Source organism: Apus apus, chromosome 5 (genome assembly GCF_020740795.1).
Source record: "Apus apus isolate bApuApu2 chromosome 5, bApuApu2.pri.cur, whole genome shotgun sequence".
Taxonomy (NCBI): domain Eukaryota; kingdom Metazoa; phylum Chordata; class Aves; order Apodiformes; family Apodidae; genus Apus; species Apus apus.
The window spans coordinates 11104111-11127747 of record NC_067286.1 but is presented as its reverse complement, the minus strand read 5'-3'; the positions used below and the strand labels follow the sequence as shown (position 1 = coordinate 11127747).

The window sequence follows — 23637 nt, the reverse complement described above, 5'->3', positions numbered from 1 at the left end:
TGTGTTAGTAAGGGAATAGCAGTAAGACTCACCCCAGAGGGAGCACATTTACCCCATCCCCAAGTTTAGGACGAGTTCCTTTTTCTGGAAAATTTTCATAAATACAAAGATTTGTCCACAGAATTTTTCCCAAGCAAATTCTTTGCTTCTAATAGTCTAATTCAGCTCAAACACACTGACAAACCCTGTAGCTTATGCTATGCTAACTTCTCTACATCTGTGAATCTTCATTTTACATAGAAAAGACCATCAGGGACACTGCAAACTTTGTGTCTTCACACCAACAGCCTAAGCCTACCATTCCTTTGTATATTCCTCTTATATTCCTGCGTTGTATAAACACCACAAATATCGTATCTCATTTCAGCTTTTATTTGGATATTTTTAAATTAAGTTGCTCAAGTTCATTTTCCATCAATATAGACACTAAAAAACGAGATCAACATTTAAGGCAACATTAGCATTCATGCCAAGCTCAATATACAAACCTTATCATCTAAGCACCACAGCATCCAAGAATTGTCATAGCCCCCCTACCTCCATCACACATTCCTTTTCCATTTTACCTCTGCTATCCCGCACTACACTCAGTAATTCAATTTAGATGCAACATTTTCAAGTAAGACCTTGTCATTTTTAGCATTTTGTTTCTTATGAACTAGATCATTTTTGCATAAGGTGATATAAATGAGTGAGATACGTTTCAGGGTGAAAGTATGCAGCTGATTTGTGTTGTGATCCCATACAGGATTTTAAAAAATATATATACTTAACATCATTATTCAATGACTTAGTATGAACATTTTATGTATTTAGCCTTTTAGTGAAGGCCATACATTGAGACTCGTTAGAATGATAATTTTACTTTAAATTCTGATTTAGTCTTTAGTGTTACTGTTGACAAGTGGTTGAGTTCAGGATGCTCAAGTGCAACTTTTATGTTAAGAATATTTACAAGTATACAAAAGATCATGTAGTTTTTAATACACCCACTATTCTTAATACAGAGTAATTAAGGATTTGTCTTGTGCCTGTGGAAATATTTCAACATGTTGGTCTTGCTTTTTTTGTTTTTACAGTAAAAGGAAAGGTTTTACTTTTCCTGAAGAAGTGTATTTATTACAAGATGGTTAGCATACATATATCACATAACATACAGGAGTTAAAATTAACTAGTTACAAAATAAGCAGTGGTATGTATATTTTCATGTAACCTAAGAACAGGATCAGTATTTTACAAAGTACATATAAAAGTACTTCATATACAAAGAAAAATAAAAATGTGCAAACAACATTGTCACAGGTGGAAATTTGTCAGTTGAAAAACGCTAGAAAAATCCTTCATATTCCTGTTTTGAAATTGCAAATGCATTAAAAACAGCTGCATTTCCTATTGTGTAGTGAGAAATTTATGTTCCTTTCTGACAAAATACATTAGTTATAAAAAAACCCCAACAAACAATAACTGAAAAATATTGTAAGTATAGTCAGTTTGGTTAGGCTGACATTAAATTACAAGCAGAATGTCTGGAAAAATGAGAAAATTGTGAATCATATATACAAACCTTTTGTAATATTAGTGTGCTATTTAACATATTAACATTTCAAAGTAAAAACGATGGCTTGATTACCTACATGTTCTACTCAATGTCACCTACATTTGTAGACTGAAAAACTTCTACTTATTTGGGGCTATTAAAAATGCTTCACCAGGGTTTTAAGCTGAACAAACACAATTTTATCAAATGTAAAAATCTATAAACAGTCTTCCAATTCATGTGCAAAAAATGTTTAAAAAGTATCAAATCACGACACATCAAACCTGATTATGTACATATTTAATATCTGTAAATGTTGTTAACTAGCTAGTATTGTTCTGCTATAAATAACGTCTGTCCTGCAAATGTCTGCATTAAGATTTCAGTGCAAGTGCTTGCTTCATTGTTTAGTGCATTATCATGTTTGTTATTTTTTATTTTACAGTGAGCAGAACAGCATATAAATTAACATATACAACTCACACATATGAGATCTTTCTTCTACTGAATTCCTAGTTTGTTTGTTTTCTGTTTCTCCTAGGTAGTGTCTGCCAGTTTTCTTTCATTTATCCCGTTGTAATTGCAACAGAATCTAAAATAGAAGTGCCATGATCTTTAGATAAGCCCTAGGTTTTGAAATTCCATTAACAACATAGCAGAAGCACTCAGAGAGCACAGGGTTAGAGAATGACCTGCACGATGAGAAGACACTTGCAAGTCCGGTATTGGGCAATTTCACTTTTTGATCTTTAAAATATATCAACTGTCTATAAACATTGGCAACCTGATATCTGTGTCACTGGACTCACAAGCTTCATTTATTTATTTATTTTTAGGAATTGTAGACATGTTCCCCCTTATTCATGTCTAGCTTGGAAATAAGAACATTCTGTTTCAAAATATAAATAAAGTCAAAATGCACTTCCAGTTGGAGGCAAAATTTCTACAATATCCTTTGGAAGGTTTCCTACCAGAATAGCTCTGAATTGAGCAAACCAGGATTAGATGGTAGTGCAAATACAGACCATTTCTATAGCTAGGAATTGTACTGAAGAAAGTGGAAATTCAGGATAAACGGATTATTATTTTTCAAAGTCCTCCCTGTGGAAAAACAAAAAAGCAGTTGCAGTGGTTATAATTATTAAACAGAAAAGGAACTTCAGTACATTATGAACTTTTATGGTTGAAATGTAAGGAAGGCTGGTTGTCTGTCAGTAAAATTTCAGAACTTAGCTTCTTACAGGAAACGGTGCTTTAAAAGTGTCTTTATTATGGAACCTTTTTCCTTTCTAAGCATCTGAAATGCAACTCTGGATCCTATCCATCCACTGCTGAGCACTCTGTGCATCCTGGGCACAAAAATTATATACACGTTTATTTGTCTTCAACTGCAAAGGAAAAAAAAAACACGAGATAGACAAGTCAACACACAAAACAGAAAAAGAAACTTGCAAACTTTAGTCTGCAATACTCAATGTGTTAACTGGGTCTGAACATAACAGGCTTTGAACTTCTGCTGTTGGGCCAGATGCAAGTTGTATAAAAACTTTCTGTGTTGAGTTGGCATAGCAGCTCCTCCCTAGCTCACACCTTCCAGCAGGGCTGAAAGTACCACGTTAAACACAACAAGAAAAGAAAGTTTCACATAAAGGTCAAGTAAAGACTTAGATATACTTACATCAAAAAATGCTTTTTCACTTGCATGTTTTGGGGCTCCAATTGTTGGAGAAGCAGGAATCACAGTTTCTACTTCTGCAAGGTCTATGTGTCCCTTACAGCTTGTATCCTCACCAGAATCATAGTATCGCAGCTGGACCACAAGAGAAAAAAAATCCAAAAATGCTATTTAGGTGGATCTTTCACTTCTTTTTCCCTTTCCCTGGATACTTGGGGGTATGGAGGGGTAAGGGTGAGAGGCATAAATATTATGAGGACCTGAGGACTTCAGACATGGAAAATTTGTGAGACACAACTGACAGAAACCACAGGTTTGGTATATACTACATGGTGAGACTGGTGATAGCCCTTAACTGGCCAGTCCTCCAGTTGACATCTCTGACTAACAGCAAAGACTCCACCATCCACTCCTGTGCAGGCATGGAACTGGGGGAGGAGCATTTTGTCACCAGAGTTTCAGAGCAGGAAAACTTCAAATAGTCACACATTGATTCTGGGCAGAAGATGAAGGGTGAAAGCAGAACCTAGTCTTTAGGATTCAGCATTCTTTATCAGCTTTTCTAACAGAAACCACCTCTTCACTGTTCATTCAAACTCATTTCAGAGTGATCTGTAATCCTGTTCTCCATATTTGAAAATACTTTCATACAGAAATTACAGATCAGCCTTCTCAAATATGTGTTGAAAACTAGTAAAAAGTACAATGAAGTAAATGGATTTTTCTGCTGAGGCAATTCAGATTATAATTTTCCAGAGCAGACATGCTCTTTGATTTGCAAAGAAAAATGCTCATGAAAAAGTACTTGAGAAACAAAGAGGCTGTAAAACACACACTGAGCATACAGTAACTACTACTACCGTTTCAACATGAATGCCTGAATTAAACTTGCCATCAGTTAACATATTAGCTCTCCCCACCTTGACTGCGGAGATACCACCTAAATTTTTCACTCTCTATTTCAGAGTTTTTAGTTCTCTTGGAAACTAAAGAGGTCATATAAAAGGGCATATTATGCTCATCACTTAATTGTTAATGACATTCTACAGTTAGCAGTGCTTTAAAAATTGCCTGTATACCACAAAACCCAGAAAAAGTCCTCAGGCACTACCTGGAGTTTTTTTTTCCTGAGGTATGAAGCAGGCAAAAAATGTTTGGGCCCAAGCAGTAATGCATGATTTCCAGTCCAATAAGTCTTTTATGATTATATGCTAAGCAATTATCACTGTTTTAAAAAACCCAAAATACAAAAAAACCCTCTGTCCATTCAGAATGCTGTATCAGCTACCGGAGGATAAACCTAGATATATGGTCTATAATGATGCAGCACACACGTTGCATCTGAACATAATCATTATTAGTATAATTTGTAAAATCAATCTATACAAACCTAGAAAATAAAAAAGGAGAAAACTAGTCATCAAACCACACATTATCTGAAAAGCTTTTACCTGGTGCTTTGTCACATCCAGCACAAACCAGCGAGGTTTCCAGCCTTTGAGTAAAGCTCCTCTTTTGTACAGCGTACCTTCAAAAGATCTGAGAGGGACACAAATACAAAGGGCATGTGATTCCATAATATGAATACTGGTGATATCTAAAAGCCTCAGAATTACCACCTACTCATCAAACATTTCTTCCACTGCAGTAAAACAAATTTGTTTTAAACTATTTATCAGTACCTGTGACACACTGATAATCAGTTTCAGTACTGTGGATGCATCAAATGTGCAGCTGCCATTTGCTTGTGCATATAAAGGGGAAGATTGGGAGATACTGCTAGGAGACAGAGGCCCACCCTTCAAGACAACTAAATGCAATCAAAATCACAGAAGGAATAAAGTAGTCACAAAGCATTCTCTGCATATGAAAATTTCCCTTTTTTTTTTTCTCTAAGGCAGAGACTTGTACCAATCTAATACAAGGATCATAAACTCTTTGTGATTATTCAGTTTACCTATTTTCATCATTCTTTGATGTGAAATGATTGTATAGTGTAGTTGTTCTTCTGTCTACTCCATTAGAGGGAGAGATGCTTGCACTCTGTTCCTCACCCAGCCCACTGTCAGGTATTTCCAACAAAGACCTCTTTTGATAGGAATGTAGATTGGCTGACATCATCCCTGAGGAGCCAGAAGGATGTGTCCGGAGCTAAAAAAGATGAAAATAAAAGAATAAAAGGTAACACAATGTGTCTGGCATTTTGTGACTGTCTTAACATAACACTGATAATACGTGGTACAACATGTAAGTTGCGAATTATTATGAGACCAAAAAAAACCTTCATAATACAAGTCAGTGCTGCCTCAGAAAAGAAGCCAGAGGGATGGCAACTCAATGCATTTCTTAAGCAGAAGCATTTACATGGTGTCAGAAATCACTATTTCAGAAAAGCTTTGTATACTCCAGTAACATAGTCTTGCACAATATTCTCCTTGCTTTCTCAGAAGCATGTAGAACTAGTCAACAATAAATTTCCCTAATTTCATAAGGAAGGAAGAGAAGGAAAGAGGAGGGAAGGAAAAAGTGTGCAGTTTCCAAGAGCTACTTTATAGATCTAAATAATGTTAGTTCTCAATAATCTAGAACAAAAGGGATCCTGAATTTGGTCTTAATCTACGTGACAGCATCCTAGGGCCTGAGTTCTTTGGGGCTGACCCTTAGCTATTGGATTTATCTGAGAATCCTTAAACTACAGCTAGGACAGGAGACTGATATAACATATTTATACTTGCATTTTCTTTTCTGCTTCCAATTCAGTAAAAAAATCCTCTGCTTTGCTAGGATAAAATTTTTTCATCTTGAATTTGTTTATGGTATAAATGGAACTTAAATAATTTTGGCAGACATAAAGCATATTGCTTTGCTGAGAGCAAAGTACAAATAATGAAGTAGTGTTGTGGACTAACCATTGCATAGAGGCCAGCAAATTTGAACAAGCACAGGAAGATGAAGAGTTAGGGTACAGTTTTGAGCTGGTAACTCACTGTGCCAAGTTTATAGAGCAAGCTCATAAAAAGCTGTATTTAACATTCTTCCTAGTGCACGTAGATATCCTTTGACTTAGAAAATACCTATATTGTCAGCTATTCTTTTTACTGCTGTCAAGAACTGGAAACACAGGATGAACAACACTTCCTGCCTTTGCTAGGATCTACAATTCCAAAATTTGATTTAGACATGGGAATATCTTTACCCATCTCTGAAACTCTGTGATGTCCCTTTGACTACTTTCAGAAACTGAAGTTTCTTGTATTTCAGGAATATTTTAAACATATAAAGTAATACATTTGGGTATTAGCAGAATGCTCATTTTGTTTGTATGCCTTAATCTACACTGGATAAGCAATTAGATAAATAGCACAAATATAAATACATTTTTCTACATACAGAAATACAGAGTCAGTATAATGGGTTAGAACAACATACTAAATTTTTCAAAAGCATGATTTTACTCCAAGAACTACAGTGATTTTGTCAGTGCCCTAGGTAGCCTATAATAGCAGGAATGGAATTATTCTATTGGATGAGCTCATTTACTACTTACATTGTCTTGTCTGGTGTCATCCTTCACATTCATCTTGACCCTTTCCCACAAAAGCTGCCACCTTTCTGGGTTCTGATTTAATTTATTTTCCAACCTTTCGATCTCCTGAAACAAACAAGGCTTTTCTTAAGGATAAACATTTCTAACTGAGCACTTCCTGGCAATCATTTTTATACAACTGTTTTCTAGTCAATATTTTTACACAGGAAACTTATGGTCCATATGTCCCAGTAAAGTACAAAACCCTCTGTTGAATCAGCTGTAAAATGAAATCAGCCAGTCTCAGGAATAAAAGGCAACCAAATACAGCATCAGCCACATCATTCTTCTTGCATGTCATGGCTCAGAGGAGCCACTGTGCTCTCAGTTCTCTGCCAATTCCCCTCAACACACAAAATTCAACACCAATTGCCATAACAGAAACACAACAATGATAAGGATAGGCTATATTTTATAACAATATTTACAAAGAACAAACTCTGTGCTGTGACACCAAGATTGTACATTGCCAATATTAACATTTGCCCTGGTTTGTAAAATGTGATACAAAGCTGTAATAAAAGAAGGAAATGAAACAGAAAGATTTATTCTATTTGGATGCCAAACTGTAACAACATGTTCTTGTTGTGGAACTTGGGAATATGACCTTTGTTGATAACCTCCAGTTAGGGTTATTTCCTGTTAAGATGACAGTGCATGCAGAGTTAAGTATAAAGAGGCAATTTCATTAGTTTATATTTACTTGTGAACACTCAATGATACATTTGTCATTACTTTGATGCGTGGCCCATATTCCTTGCCATACATCCTTTGTACAGTTTTACTTTCAACAACTATATTGTTATGAAAATGTGATTCCTAATGAAATCAAATTAAAAACCCAGTTTTGCAAATCCAATTAAGAACTGACAATGGAACTAAAAATTGCCACAGGATGGAGAATTCCCATGTTATGTAAAAGCTAACTAAAAGCGAAGATGATTATTTTCAAAGTAGAGACAGTTTCTGACTTTTACTTCTACTATACCAAATTATTAAGGTAGCTTTCATAATCTCCAACTCCTATTGGTCATTTAGAATGACAATTTCTTCAATTGTTACTGACTGAAAGACTTACAGAAAACTACTGCATTTTTAAAGTAAGAAAGCAACTTGACCAGGAAATTAAATCCTGAACTAAATTTTGAACTCTGAAGTGAAAATAAAAAAAGCCAGTATTTGACAGTGTAATAGTAACAAAATATTTCTAAAAATTCGCTGTTGTTGAAGGTAAAATAGAGAACTCAGAAGTAAAACTAAGTATAAGAAATCTGGCTTAATAGCAAGAATTAAATCAGAAGTTTTAAACAGTAAAAAGTAGTTGAAAGCCTCATATACATGAAATATCATAAGACTCTTGCCAAGAAGTGAAATCAGAAGAGCTTTGTTTGGAGTATCTTCATAGGTAGATAGAAAAATAAGGAATGATGAACACAGGTCAGACTAAAGTCTTCTCTAGATTTGCTTGTTCTTCATTCTAAGTGCTTAGTGTAAAATGCTTCCTGATGGGTTACATAGGACTGAATCAATTTACCACAGACTTTACATGTAAAGGCTTCCCAAATTGCTGCAAAAGGATCTAAAATCTTTAATGCTAAAAGTTAGTCAGGTTTTAATCTGATAATTCTCCTTCTGCCCTAGTCTTGACTTCTAAGTTTTTCTCTGCAGAATCTGGAAGTAACTGAAACTTGTTACTTAGCAACTGGGTCACATTCCTTCTTTTTTGGCTCCACAATGAGTAGTGCTTCCAGAACTTAAAATGAAAAACTTTCAGCTATCTCCTATATATAACTCGAGAAGTTAGAATAAATTCTCCTTTAATAAACCCCATGTAAAAAACTAGGGTTTACTCTTGCCCCTTCAGTTTTAAATTTTACTGAAAACGTCAGATTTCTTCTGTTCCATGTGTGGAATGGACAATGAATAGTTGCACTTCCTTGAAAGAAGAAAGTCCTTAAATTTTTCTTTCTGGTTAATCTACTGTTGCCCAGACTTACATGAGCAGAAGGCAGTAATTATAAAAAGAAAGGTTATAACAAATACAAATGGATGATTATCCATTTCCTGAAATTAATAATTACAACTCCAGAACTGGAGAGACTGATCACCTCCTTTGTATCCACCATGTGTTTGTGCACACCCAAAACATTCTGGAGGAAGTCCTACACTTGGACTTGTCTTGACTGTGACAAAGCATGCTGTTTTGGAAGTCCTTACTTGTATTTTCTTCTTAACTCCTGGGCTAGAAGGCTTCTGAGACTTTGACTACAAATGGAAAGATGCTGAATGTAAACCCAGCGATCCAATTGCTGCTTCCGTCAAGTGTTCAGTTGTACATGACTAGCTGTTCAACATTTGGAATAAATATTTTGGTTCAGAGTCCACTTTGACAGATCACTCTTTTGGGCACAAAAATGAAAGTTATAAACCAGCTCACAATCAGAAGTGCTATTTTTATTGTTTTGCTGGTTATTCATAGACCCCTTGCAAAGCTTTAGCTCCTTACATCGTATATTTACGGCAGAGTTGATCTGAGTGACTGGAATCCTGATGTGGCATCTTTGAGTCTGAGAAACTCTCTCTGAGCAAACACCATCTAATGTTAAGAGATATAACTACTTATTTTTATGAACAGGACACGTAGGTTCATGTCTCACAGTTCTTAAAAGTACTGAAATCTGAGCCACTCCTAATAAATTTTAGGGACAGAATATCTTTTTAGGAATGTTAGCAAATTAGTGGGAAACAGTACAGAGGTGTCTGCAGTCAAGGACTTGACTTGCACTTTCACTGAAATACTGGTAGATTATTACCTTAAACACAACCAGCAACCAGGCACATATCACAGAATGGCTGAGGTTGGAAGTGGCCTCTGGAGGTCACCTGGTCCAGCCTCCCTGCTGAAACTGGGCCACCTGGAGACAGATGCCCAGGAATGTGTCCAGGACTGTGTCCAGATGGCTTTGGAGTATCTCCAAGGATGGAGACTCCACAACCTCTTTGGGCAACTTGTGCCAGTGCTCAATCACCCTCACAGTGAAAAAGTGTTTCCTGATGCTTAGATGGAACCTCTTGTGTTTCAGCTTGTGCCCACTGCCTCCTTTTTTAAATGAATACATTCTTTTAAAACTATTTGCAATAAATCTCTGAAAGATAAAATAAAGGGAGAGGTGTGCTGTTTCACGGTTACCTTTCATTTTCTTTTAAAAATGGATGGTGAGCTACCTTGTTTCTGATTTCTATCATGCAGAAAGGCCATAAGAAAATGGTCTTAAAGGGAAGCTCCTCTTTTTGGATCTACTTTTGAACATTTTTGTCTCCAAAGTACACTTCCAAGAATTTTTGGCTGCCCCTGATGTGGCAGAAGTGATTTGAGAAGCTTTACACAGAAATCTGTACTTGAAAATCCATGTTTTTGTTAGAAATATTTAAAAGGCTTCATTAAGGACTAAATTAAAGAAATGTGCAAATTGGTTAACTTTGTAAAACTCAGAAACATAAGGATTTATGGAAATCATAGACCACCACGCACAGCTGGTTAGCGGTAAATCGTTATCTAATCATTAGAATATTTATTACTAAAAAAAGTACACCTTTTGCTCTCAATAGAAGAATACCACATTCTACCAAAGAAAATTCTAAATTAAGACGCTCAGTAACTTCTCTGCTTCAACTTTAACTTCTGAAGAACACTATCCAGTTTTCGACTGAAAAATATCTTTAGAACAAACAAATTTGGGCTTATAATCATAAACTAAGGAAGAATCACTCTTCCCTAATAATTTACCATTGCTAAATATGTCTCAGTTCAAACATTTTTTGGATACCAACACATTCTCAATGGATTTATGATAAAAGAGAGGTCGTTCTCCTACATCAGCAATAGCCCTAAATTAACAACTTGTTTTAAAATAAAGTTAACTTAGCTTTTTAAACTTAGAAGAATATTTTTGTAACCTTTTTACAACCTCTTCAAAGTTTTCCAAATGTTCCTGGCTATTGCTGTCTTCTGTTACTATAACCTAATTCACAAGTAACATTTAGACTTTATAAAACCTGACCCACATATCTTTGGGAAATAATATGGCTCATTTCCCTGTTATATGGCAGTTTCTTACAGTTGTGGATAAGGATAGTTTGGCTGGAAGCTTGGGTTTAGTGACTTGACCCAGTGGAGACAGAAGCACAAACCAGCAGAGGAGAGCCCATGACATTAGACTTGTGAGGGAGCCAGGGAGATGATTTTAGTTCTTATCATTTGGAAAGAATCCAAGACACAGGTTACAGCAAGTGTAGATGCTGACACTGTATCAGTCATCCCCATCCTACAGTCAGTCACAGAGCTCTGCTGCTGCTTCAGGGGACCCCAGGAAGAAATGCAGAACACTGTTGTCATATACTTTAAACTGAGTAGGACAAGGAAAAGTAATCTACATTCAACATTGCTCAACTTAAAATACGTTTCTGCATTTCTTATAAAAGGTAACCTAAAATGTATTATGCTACTTACCTGCTATTTAAAAGAAACAGTGAAGAAGAAAAGTGAAATAAAAGTGAAAAAAAAGAATCCATGACTGGCTTTCTCATAATTATTAACTACAACTGAAGTGTACTCCCAGCAAAGGGTTCATTCAGAATAACATATGCTTTGCAGGAATGATTCCCAGACCAACCATCACTTCTCCAGATCAGTGTTACTAAATACCTGTTTTGAGATCTATTGCGATCCTTTCAATAACAGTATATCTATAAAGCAGTAACTTAAATAAGAACTTCATGATCATGAGATAACTTATTGCTCTGTGTAACACACGTACTTACATTTAAAAGGCTGCTGATGGCATCAGGTTGTATTTTTTTAACATCATCATAACATGGCCATACTATTTTCCTCTTGGTCTGGGGAAGTGAACCATCTGTTTGGTCAGATTCCTCCAAAGTGTTGCATTTTGCAGTTACCATTGTCCAGTCATAGGAAGGACCTGTAGCCAAAATCTCTTCTACATAATAATCCCACTTTTTGAGGCTGGACATATTTACATTTGGTTTCAGTGCCTGTTTGAAACAAAATGTTGTTATAATGACAGAAAGTCTTTAAGTTTCAGATTTACTGTGTCCTCACAATCTTTGTGCCTCCTGGTGAAGATACAGAAGGCAACTAACAGCAATCACCCTCCAATCAGCAGAAAATCCCACTCTACCATCAGAGAAAGGAGACAGACTGTATTCCATAGGTGGACATGCCACTTGGAAAAATCATGGTGAGATAAGGTAGGCAGTCAGCGACTTCCAGAGTAGTTTAAAACAGATCACTTTGTATGAATTTTTTTTCTTCAAAAAAAGAATTTTAAGACTTCCAGTTTGCATGCATCTCACTTGTAGGGAATTACTGCCTCAGGTGAACAAGCAGTGATGCTCGGTCATAATGACTAATTTTGCTATTATGACTAATTCTGCTACTATGACACCATTTCCTATGAGGAAAAATAATTTCTTCTAAAAAAGGGAAAGAAAACGCTATAAAAACATCAAAAGCTGCTCCTGCTTACTTACTAATCAGGCTACTGCTTACAGCAAATGCATAAAGCATACAGTGAACAAGCAGCCCATCAAGCTCCAAATTCATAAATGATTGTTCTACTGAGAAAACATGTTTCTCTAAAACAAAGACAGCTAAAGCACCTTCTATGCATCAAATGTCACATTCTTTTCTGCCTCCTCCCTCTTGCAGAACCACTTTTATTAAGCAAGTATAAATACAGGTGTGTGGTGTGTGTGCATGGGTTGAAGGGGGCTGCACTGTTGATTGCACTGTTTCAAATGAAAGAGGGTCGATTTAGGTCACATATTAGGCAGAAATTATTTACTGTGAAGGTGGTGAGACACTGGAACAGGCTGCTTAGGGAAGCTGTAGATGTTCCCTCCCTGGAAGCGTTCAAGGGCAGGTTGGATGGACATTTGAGCAACCTGATCTAGTGGGAGGTGTCCCTGCCCACAGCAGGGGCGTTGGAACTAAATGATCTTTAAGGTCCCTTCCAACTCAAACCATTCTATGACTTTATGATTCTATCAGGATGAAGCTCACTGCCAAAGGAAGACAGAGTATTAGAGGACATCTGTGGGGCAGTGGATGGCAGGAACATCTTAAAACAGTCTCGTCTAGAGAACCACTGTAAGAACAGCACCCTTTTTGTGCAGTTCCTGAGGTGTTTGGACTACTTCTTCCCCAGCTAGTGTAGCATTCTACAGTGCTGAGTGTATTGTGAATTTTATATAATATTCAAGACACAGTCCAATCCAGTGGACATACATTATCATATGAGACAGTGATAATGTTAGTCAATCAGATCATTATGAAATGCATACCATCACTTCTCTTAACTCATTTCACCATAACTGTGGTTTGCAGTATGTATTATTTTTATTTAAACAATCTGTGTACATTTTAAGATAATTTTTATTTAAGATAATTCATATAATTAAATGAAATCAAAGACCCTAACTTACTGCAGTGAGATGCATAAATACATGTTCAAGAATTTTGACCTTTAAATAACATTTCCATAACTAAGTTGACTGAGAATATATGCCTGTGAGGCACTACTCCAGTCAATCAACATGGGTCAACTTTGTCCACCAAATGCTTAGTTCAGTTGAAAAGAATGAAGATCTGCATATGTACTCAAGGAAAAGGAATCACTCAGAGTAACAAACCACACATCTTCTTATATTTGTATTTTGTTTAAATCATACCTCTATTTCAGCAGGGGCATAGAGGTAATTGAAGAATATGGGGCTCCTTTTGTGCATTTTTTCAATACATTCCCAAATACAAATTCCTTTTTTGGCATGTTTATCTCCTTTATCTTCAAACAACGTCCCTAGGGAAAATAACAGCAGCAAAAAGACAGCCTGATGATAATAGATAACAAACACTAAACCATAGCTAAAAGGCATTTCACAGACTAAATACATAGTAAAATATACAATCAAATGGCACTGCAACAAGACTGTATTTCACGAAACAGCTGCTGTGCTTGGCAATTGTCCACCACAAACTGCTAGAATATGAATTTTGTATGGAAAAAAAATCAGTAGCGTTGTATTTATAAACCTGTTCTCAAATCTACTCAAATACTTGAGTATTTTTATAGATGTCCCTTTCTGCCTGCAGCTATGCTAACCCAGAAGATCACCACTTGACTAACTGACTCTGCCCCCACCACTGGAGGTTATCAGCCCTTCCAATCTGCTGGACCAGCTGCACCTGAAATTACTTGCTAACTCATCTCAGGGAAAACGGCAGTGTAAATAAGTTAGCAATTGACTTGTCCTACCTGAAAAGAGTTTGGAAGACATATAGTTTATCCAAAGACTACTGCAAACAGGAATTTGTATTTTATTAAGTGGCATGTGACAAGAAATAACCAAACACCACTCTGCCCACTCGCCCCCAATTGTAGGACCATATAACAATACAGGTTGGAAGGAATCACAGCAGGTCAACTCCAATTCCTTGCTTTTGTTTAAATGAAAGTAAATAATGGAAATTAACTCTTTTTGTTGAAATAAAATGGTTACTCAAGTTTAGTCTGTTTCACAGTTATTACAGGTTTGAAGAAAAACAGTAAAACTAATATATGCCATGAGAAACTCCCCTCCAAGCAGTGAAATTCAGAGCACTGAAGCATTTTGCTTAGTGAGTAAGTTCCAGTAAGTGATGTCTTATCAATAGGGCTCCAAGGTCAGGTAAGGCCTTGGAACCAGTAAGGTTATACACAATAGATAGAGTTAAAATTACATACAAGAGAAACACTGCAGAGAATGCAAAAGAAAGAAGTGAGAGATAATAGATGGAAACTGTTTCCTTTCCTGAAACCTCATTAACACTCTGAAGGATTCCCAAAGACTTTGTTTTTGTTAAAATAAGATATTTAGTAGGGGAAACAACCATATAGGTAAGTTGCTAAAACCCCCTGAGGCATGGCACTAATTTCTCCCACTTTCTCTTAGTCTCATCTGTGGCACAGCTCAGAAATTATTCATTCAGAAAATTCTATATATCTCCAACTCCATTTTCCTTTATATTCCTGAAATTAACTTCATTACATCATCACCATGCAATTGCTGGCTCATCTCAAACTAGGCAAAGTTTTAAAGAGCAAATTCTGACAAGAAAAATTCCAATAACTATACAACCAGTATGCAATAAAGATCACACATACCATGTTCTAATCTTTCATAGTCTGAATCCAGAAGAAATGTTTTAAATCGATTTGATACGTGATGAAAAGCCAGGAACTTCAGATAATACTGATTGAACTCAAACTCTGTTGGATATTGGTTATGAACCTAAAAAAAAACCAACAACCAAAAAACAAGAGAAAAAGAAGATATTAAGATAAGGCAACTGTCTCCTCTGCACACACAAATCCTTCTACATTTTGTCTAAAAATATTTAAAAGCTAATTAAATTAATACATTTCAGAGCAGAAAGGGTGTACTGTGTAATAAGCAGTTTTATACTCTGTACAAAACCCATTATTCTTCAAAGGAACCAAAGCTGATATAAAACTTTTATAATTCTTGAGACTCAATGGAACTTCAAAGGCAAAGATGCTACTCCTGGATGTAGCTGGAAATCAAATTTTATTTGGAAGGTTTTGCAGTGGACTTCTTACAATTCCTAAGAACCCAAAGTAGCAAATGTGTACAGAGGTAAAGCTGTAAATTATATTCCACCTACCATTAGTGAAACAGATCATTTCTGAAGTATTTGCTAGTCTACACACATTTCTTCCTTTTCAAAATACGCACCAAAATATTACAGTAGGAAACAAAAAACACTGAGGAAGTGTCTTGCCATCATTCTTTGAAAATGGTAAAAACAATGTAACACCTTATATGTTAATCCTCAGTTATGCTTGGGATCTATCTAATTCAGTGGATGTCTCCAAGACAAGTCAGGAACAGATACAGACAACACAAGATTTGCAGAGTACAGCAATGTGGGACAGTAGGCTCTTCAAAACTGCTTCCTCTTGAACATTATTAGAAAAAGCTTCTTGTAAGATTTTAACCATTACATTTAATAATAACAGCAAAGTTTTTTGGCATTATTTATTGATGATATTTATACTTCATATTAATATAAAATCCAAGATTCTAAGTTAATCTTGAGGTATTGCTCACAAAAATCCATGTGTTAATTTCAAATTTAAAATTCACTCTTCAAGTGAGTATGAATTGTGATCTTTATTTTCAGAAGTAAGCATAGTAATTAACTGAAAATTCCCAATTACAATGGAAAAAAGTTAAGTTTGCAATCAAAAAAGTAATTGCTGATTGAATTTCACATTTTAAATACATCCCACTGTACTCTGTCTAGTTTCACATCAAACTTGTAAAATACCTTTTGTTCTGCAATCTTCCCACGTCTTGTATTTTGCATTCCCACCATTCTCATACTCCCATTCCATCTTTTGTCTCTAATCTCTACTTATCAGTTCCCTCAAGAGAGAAACTTTTTTTTTTTAGTACTTATGGAAACTAGTATTAGACTACTTGAAGCTCCTTGATGTTTAGATTTTCACACGTGCCAGTTGAAAAAAACCCAACCAGCTAAATAAAGAAAAACGAAATGCATGTGGCAAGGAAAGGTTATCTACTGAATGTACAACAGTGACAGGAAAATCCCTTGAAAGGACCTATAAACACATACACAGCATTTCAATCAGAAAATTTATTGTTACCATATCTCAATATTAGCTTATGGCTAGGCATTTAAAATGCTAAGATACTTGCAAGATATCTCAGTTCAATATACCCACACTTACTTGATCCCCACTTCTCCCCTGATACACATGACTACATTCCTGCACTTTTTTGTTAGAGTAAAGCTAAGCAAAATTTTTTCTATAATAAATTCAAGAGTTCAACTTCATAGACGAAGTAACTTTTCAGTTCTCCTTGTAAAAAAGAAAATATTTTTTCTGGCATATATTAGAACATAATCTCAGTATATGAATTCTGTTAAAAAAGGACATAATGTACTTTTGAGCTGAAGTCCAAAAGCTCTGCACGTGTGTGCATTTAGAGACATACACAAGTAGTTTAGTATACATTTTCCACTTGTGTTAGGAAAGGTTTCCTTTAATATATTGCAATAAGGAAAGATAACATTCTGCTGACATAACAGACAGAGGGTCCTAATTTCTAGTTATGGTCCAATAATTATTTAGATACAATTGAAGAGTTACAAGAATAAGCTCCTACTAAAACTGTGTCATGGATCCAGGAGTTGTGAGTGATCACACTTCTGAGATTTCTGGAACTACAAGTAACTAGAAGTAAACAATAATATAATTTACTTTTTAAGTGAAAACAACTATTATGTAAAACATTTCTTTGATAAAGGTGAGTATTGTAGTTATTATCTGTGTTTTAATGGCTGTGGATGATTTAATCATACTTGGAGATGGGAAAGATGCTACACACAGGTAAAGTGCTACTATTACTGATGACACCAAGCTGGGAGGAGTGGCTGACACACCAGAAGGCTGTGCTGCCATTCAGAGAGACCTAGACAGGCTGGAGACTTGGGCGGGGAAAAACCTGATGAAGTTCAACAAGGGCAAGTGTAGAGTTTTGCATTTGGGGAAGAAAAACGCCATGCACCAGTACAGGTTGGGGGCTGACCTGCTGGAGAGCAGTGTAGGTGAAAGAGACCTGGGGTCCTGGTGGACAGGAGGATGACCATGAGCCAGCAATGTGCCCTTGTAGCCAAGAAGGCCAACGGCATCCTGGGGTGTATTAGAAAGGGGGTGGTTAGTCGGTCAAGAGAGGTTCTCCTCCCCCTCTGTTCTGCCTTGGTGAGGCCGCATCAGGAATATTGTGTCCAGTTCTGGGCCCCTCAGTTCAAGAAGGACAGGGAAGTGCTTGAAAGAGTCCAGCGCAGAGCCACAAGGATGATTAAGGGAGTGGAACATCTCCCTTATGAGGAAAGGCTGAGGGAGCCGGGTCTCTTTAGTTTGGAGAAAAGGAGACTGAGGGGTGACCTCATCAATGTTTACAAATACGTAAAGGGTGAGTGTCAAGAAGATGGAGTTAAGCTTTTTTCAGTGATGACCAGTGATAGGACAAGGAGTAATGGATACAAATTGGAGCAAAGGAGGTTTAAGGTGAATATCAGAAAAAAATTTTTTACTGTAAGAGTGACAGAGCACTGGAACAGGCTGCCTAGAGAGGTTGTGGAGTCTCCTTCTCTGGAGACATTCAAAACCCGCCTGGACGCCTTCCTGTGTGATGTACTCTAGGTGACCCTGCTCTGGCAGGGGGGTTGGACTAGATGATCTTTCGAGGTCCCTTCCAACCCCTAGGATTCTATGATTCTATGATTTGTTTAAGCTGCAGAGTAGCCTGCAAAATTTAAAACATGGCTTAGCTATCACGAAAAAACACTCCTGATAAAATACAGCTCCAGCTTTAGATGTGAGAAATAATAAATTCAACATAGAAGAAAATATTTGTATTCATTTAAACAACTCAAAACAAACATAAAAGAGAGATTTTTATTACTGTTGGCAATGAAATAATTTAGGTTGAGGTTAAATATAAGTGGTTTCTGATAACTCTTTGGTGTAACTTCAGTTAATTAATTGATTTTAAGGGTTATAGTTAGAATTTACATGTAAATTAGAAGCAATGTTTTATACTTTACAATTTCAACACATACCACCTAGAAAGAAAAAGTCAACAGGTAGAAGCTATCTTTGAAAATTACAACAGCATCATCTTTTAAAATGCTTAATCTCTACAATATATGAACATTTAAAATCTGAGTAAACCAATAGGTGTTTCTAATATCTGTAGAGAAACTCAGTATTTTAGAATTCTTTTTCAAATCATCCTGTTTCCAATTAACTTACGTATGTCCTAAATACATTTAATAATCTTCCACTTCTATCAGTCTTCCTTAGTTTTCCAATACATTTTGGTTTTGTAATCCCATTATATTTCAATATTTACTTAGTTTAAGCAAGAAATATAGTACTCCAAAATGTCCTGTGCTAGTAATCACTATGAGGCTACTCCTGCAATCACTGGAATAACTGAATACATCTACCAGCATACTCATCTCTTTCTGTAACAGAGCTCCTTACTGAGCTTAAAATAAGTCAGTTCTAAAAAATAATTCTGCTCTAATGATATTTAATAAATTAGCAAATACATACAGGAAAGCTTCCTCCACTGACATCACTTTGATAAATTCAGTCTTAGAAGCAGAGAGAGTATCTGCCAGATGCTATTGTGAAAGAATGATTTTGCATTAATAATTCAGCTGACACCTGGAGATATTGGCATAAACAATGACTTCTTACAAGATGATGCAGTTCTAATTTAGGAATCACTGCTTCATTTGTTTTCTCTGTATCTTTAGTTTAACCCATGATATTTAATGCACATATTGGCTCTACAGTGACTTTCAGTTACTAGGCTTTCAGTAACAGACTTTCACAGTCAAATTGTGACATTACTGCACCTTGAGACTATAATGGTTAAAAATATTTTGAATGGACCAAGTATTTATTTCCAGTAAACAGGCAATTTAAAAAATCCTGATCATAATATATTACAATTCAGAGTCAAGTCGCAGTCTAATTGATTCTGCAGTTGTCTACAAGTTGCACAGAAACATATGGAACTGAACAGAAACGTTCAAGTACAAATGTTAAGTAACTTTCTTTTTCATAGTAAATTCCTATGAAACTTCAACCATTAATTTGAGTTCAAAAGTAATTTTCCTACAGTTTACAAGCATACTGTTGGAATTTGGTAAGTCAACATCATGGCAAGTTAGGAGACTAACAGACTAAAGTCTATTTCTAGAAAACTTAAGAGTTGCAGTCTAAATGGGATTGTCATTTAGCTTAAAGATTTTTTCTAAAACCAGACAAATCTATATTATCTATATTACATCAATTATGCAGTAAAGCTGTGTTCCTATGTCCTTTCTTGGCTGAAGAGAACACTGGCTGATTATGACGCCTAATCAGCCCTGTCTTTCCTCATGAGAAGTTACTACCACCTTCAGATTGCCCAGCTGAACTGCTTCTAAATCCAGACCCATCAAAATAAGATGGTATTTTCTACCAATTTTTTTCTACCATTTTGATTGGAAAAGACAGGCAGGTTCACATGAACCCCTTAGCTAACAGACTGGAAGGGTGGTATTGCCACCAGTGGAGAAGTGATGAATAGCTCCAGATGGCCTGCTAGAGGCAATCTTGCTGTTGATCTAGCTGCAGCCAGGTCATGCGGACACAGCCTAAGACCAAAGACCAGAAAACACAGATCTCTCTGTAAAATATATCTGTTAGTAACTTCTATACTTTGTATTGCTCCTTAAAGGTAGAGAAAATCAGATACTAGTGACATGCATCAAAGCTGCTATCTGAGATGAATTATAAAGGCAACGTTCTTCTATTTCCTTGATATATTCACATTCACAAGTATAGCAGGAATATTTTAGGCACCTTGCAGCTTGAGGCAAAATCATACCTGACAGTTGTTAACAGGAGAGATTTATCCCACTTCACATTTCGTCCTAACTTTTAAAGCCAGGATGATTACAATCCATTATTCCATGTTCTTAGAACTGCAGATTGCATTAACCACTGCTTTCAGAAAAGCCAAGAATGTTTCCATGAAAAAAACATGGTACATTCTGTTTTATGACAATAAACAAAAATATTTGAATTTAATAGTTGTGTTTGTTCTGGGTAACACACTTGTTTCCAAAGTCATCTCTGAACTCGAGAAAAAATACTGTACAGGTATGCATGGATAATTTCCTTGCTGTTCTTTATGTCAACTGTCTAAGGTTTATCACAGGAAAACTGGAGCAAAGTGTTTCCAGGTTCAGAAACAGGATTTCTTCTGAATAAAGATACTTGCAGACGGCCAAAAGCCAGATTCTACTTGAAATCTCTGCATAAATGACCTTAAAAGATCCCTAATGCAAACCATCACTCCTCGTTTGTTCCGCGTGAATGGGTCAGTCTCCTCTAGGCAAGCATTCCAGCTCTTGGTGAGGTGAAAACCATCCTTTTCAAGAAAACCTAGAGAAGGAGGTTACCAGTCTTCTCTCAAACCATCATCTATAACCTCTGAAGTAGTGGCATCTTATGCAGTTATTTATGAGTAAATTTTTGTAAACTAAAATCGGCTAGACATTGACTTACCTGATGCACACAGTCTAAGAACTGTAAGAAAACAGGAGCAAATCCACTACCCTGACAATTGAGTGTCAGGTTACTACGCTGACTGAATTTATGACCAAATGAGAGCCATTCTTTTTCCACCAGCATTCGGAAGCCTTCAAGTGTCCTATAGAAGGGATCACTGAGTAACTGCACCAGGGATACTACCTAGATCACAAGACAGGATATATTGTGTTAAGAGCAACAGAAGTTAGGAGAACACTTCAGTCAATGAATATATATATATATATTCCAGAATCTGTTTATAGATCAAGGAAATAAAAGCCTTCATATAAACACAAATACAAGTAATTTACCACATACGTTAAATATTTTTATAAAACAAATCAAATATCTCGCATGAAAAAACTTCAATGACTTTACAATATCTGTAAAAGTCAGACCTGAGAAACTACAGATGTTGGAAGTCATTATAATGCTCACCACATTTAAATTACATTTGAAATAAATCCACTTTTAAAAATAAAGATAATAAATACTTATAAAATAGTATTGGCTACCTCAGCAAAGAAAGTGTTAAGGAATTGGTCCCGAGAGTGACTTTAGAATTCCTGCAGTGCTGCCACATTGGTGCTCACCAGCCAACTTCAGCCTGTTTTTATAGACAGCATCTCAGGAGACTTTGAAATGCAGCACAGATGTCCTTCACTTCCAGCTATGTATGTCCCCTTCTCTATTCCTCTTTTTTGACAATGATTCTAACAATTATGTTATCATTATTTTGTGGGTTTGTTTACCTGGCATCAGGATCCTGGCTGCACATGAAGTTTTTATTTACTAGAATTAGTGATATCTGTGTTTATCTTCTTAGTTATGAAGCAACTACTTGGACACAACGTATTTATTACAAAAAGGCAGTGGGTCTTCATTGACCTAATTTATAGTTTGTTTCACAAAATTATCTCTTCTGGTGATCTGTCCTTGCAGCAAGTGTTACACTCACTTTGGCACAAATTTAGTTTTCTCCCTTTGTGTGGTCCCCTAGCTTCATGGAAAGTGAATGACAAGAGAAAGAATTCCTCTCCTTCCCTCCTGTTTGTAAAGTGTACTATGTTTACAGAGATAAATGATCCGTTGTGGTAACTTTCAGCTTTTATTCTCACATTTGGTCAGGTGGAGGAATGCAGATTTTATATCTAAGCCTCAGGACTCTAAGTCCACCAGGACCTTTGGAACAAATTCATGTAAGAAACCCTTTCATGGTGCAATGTGCAAATGGATGCAAGGATTCATGCATTCTAGTTTCTTCTTTGCTGCCACAAAATGAATTTAATAATGTTATACCAAATTATCAGTCACTTGTGATAAAAAGTATTGACTGTTTTTCTTAATATTTAGCTAATTCAGGGTTTTAATAGCAACTTACTTGTGCAGTAATATCCCAGCCATCTTCCAAACAAACCATAACAGAAGAACCATTTTCCAGGAGCTCAGAGATGATCACACCCAATTGCATTATCCTGTGAAGCTATAAAGTATTACAAATAAGTAACATACTCAAGTATAAGATAAATTTCTATATATTATCAATATAGAATATTTTTATATTTAATAGTAAAGTATGTATTCTGAAATCTATATATAGCACAAGAGTAATGCAATGATGTAACTATAAAATGTAGCAGTCTCAGGATTTTCATCTGAACTACAATAAAACTAAGCAAAGATTTAAAAACAGGAACTTAAAACTATTAAAAGCAATGAGTACTGTAATAAAATAGCTGTCATAAAAAGGAGAATGGAAACAACACATTTGACAGATTTATTGTAGAGAAATTCCATCCTGGGCTTAACACTAAAATAATTTCATGTGAAATGTTAAGGTTCCATAAAGTCATGAAGTAAAATTTGATGGGAGAGCCCATGTAAGATACTTACAAGATAATATTTCTAAAAGTCAATCTCATGGAGGTTGGAAATTAATGAAAATAACAACAACAACGATAATCACAAATGTAAAAATAAACACAGAAAAAACCTACTTCCATAATCTGGAAATAGATAAACTGTGTCTCTTACACTTCGCTTTTGGGCAAACTGGCTAACACATATGGAAAGAGGACACATGAATTATTTGCACTCTAATGTTCATGATGCAGTGATACTGGGATTCCTTGAGCAGGCAGGGTAGTTAATTTCTTTGGGAAGGGTTACTGAACTTGAATGAGACTGATTCACACATGGCAGGTATAAACAGATTAAAAACTTAGGTGAATTTGAGCAATTTGTTATTACTAGGAAAGGAAAATCTATGTGATGTTTCTACCATTTTTGTGCTACTATGACAGCATTCTTGGTAAATAACACAACAGACCATATGTAAGCAATACAGGTTTTTATAGTAGAATGAAACTGCTCTTTGCAGAGCACTGAAAAAAATCCAGCCAATGGCAGCAGTGGGAAAGATGAAAGCCTGAAAAAAGAGAGAAGGCAATACAGGAAAACAAACAAAAGATGGTGAAAAATCACGTATACAAGGAAAAAAAGTAAGTTCAGGAAGCACAGAAGGCACAGGAAAGTGACTCAGGGAGAAGAAAATTAATTAGGAGAAAATAA

At 35.9% G+C, this 23637-nt stretch overlaps 1 protein-coding gene across 5 annotated transcripts in view; it reads right to left on the bottom strand.

Annotated features, from left to right (window-relative positions):
* Nucleotides 1-356: 356 nt before the first annotated feature.
* SBF2 (SET binding factor 2) overlaps nt 357-23637 on the bottom strand; it is a 259204-nt gene continuing 235923 nt past the window's right edge. For 4 of the 5 annotated variants that reach the window (XM_051621099.1, XM_051621095.1, XM_051621097.1 and 1 more), the window contains 10 exons: nt 22448-22549; nt 21043-21228; nt 15025-15151; nt 13553-13680; nt 11621-11854; nt 6761-6865; nt 5171-5364; nt 4665-4752; nt 3217-3348; nt 357-2926 (listed from right to left, as the gene is read on the bottom strand). In XM_051621099.1, coding sequence (XP_051477059.1) covers nt 2828-2926; nt 3217-3348; nt 4665-4752; nt 5171-5364; nt 6761-6865; nt 11621-11854; nt 13553-13680; nt 15025-15151; nt 21043-21228; nt 22448-22549 — 1395 coding nt within the window. In that variant the 3' untranslated portion in view covers nt 357-2827. The remainder of the gene's footprint in view (nt 2927-3216; nt 3349-4664; nt 4753-5170; nt 5365-6760; nt 6866-11620; nt 11855-13552; nt 13681-15024; nt 15152-21042; nt 21229-22447; nt 22550-23637) is intronic. The other variant, XM_051621096.1, reaches the window with a different exon arrangement.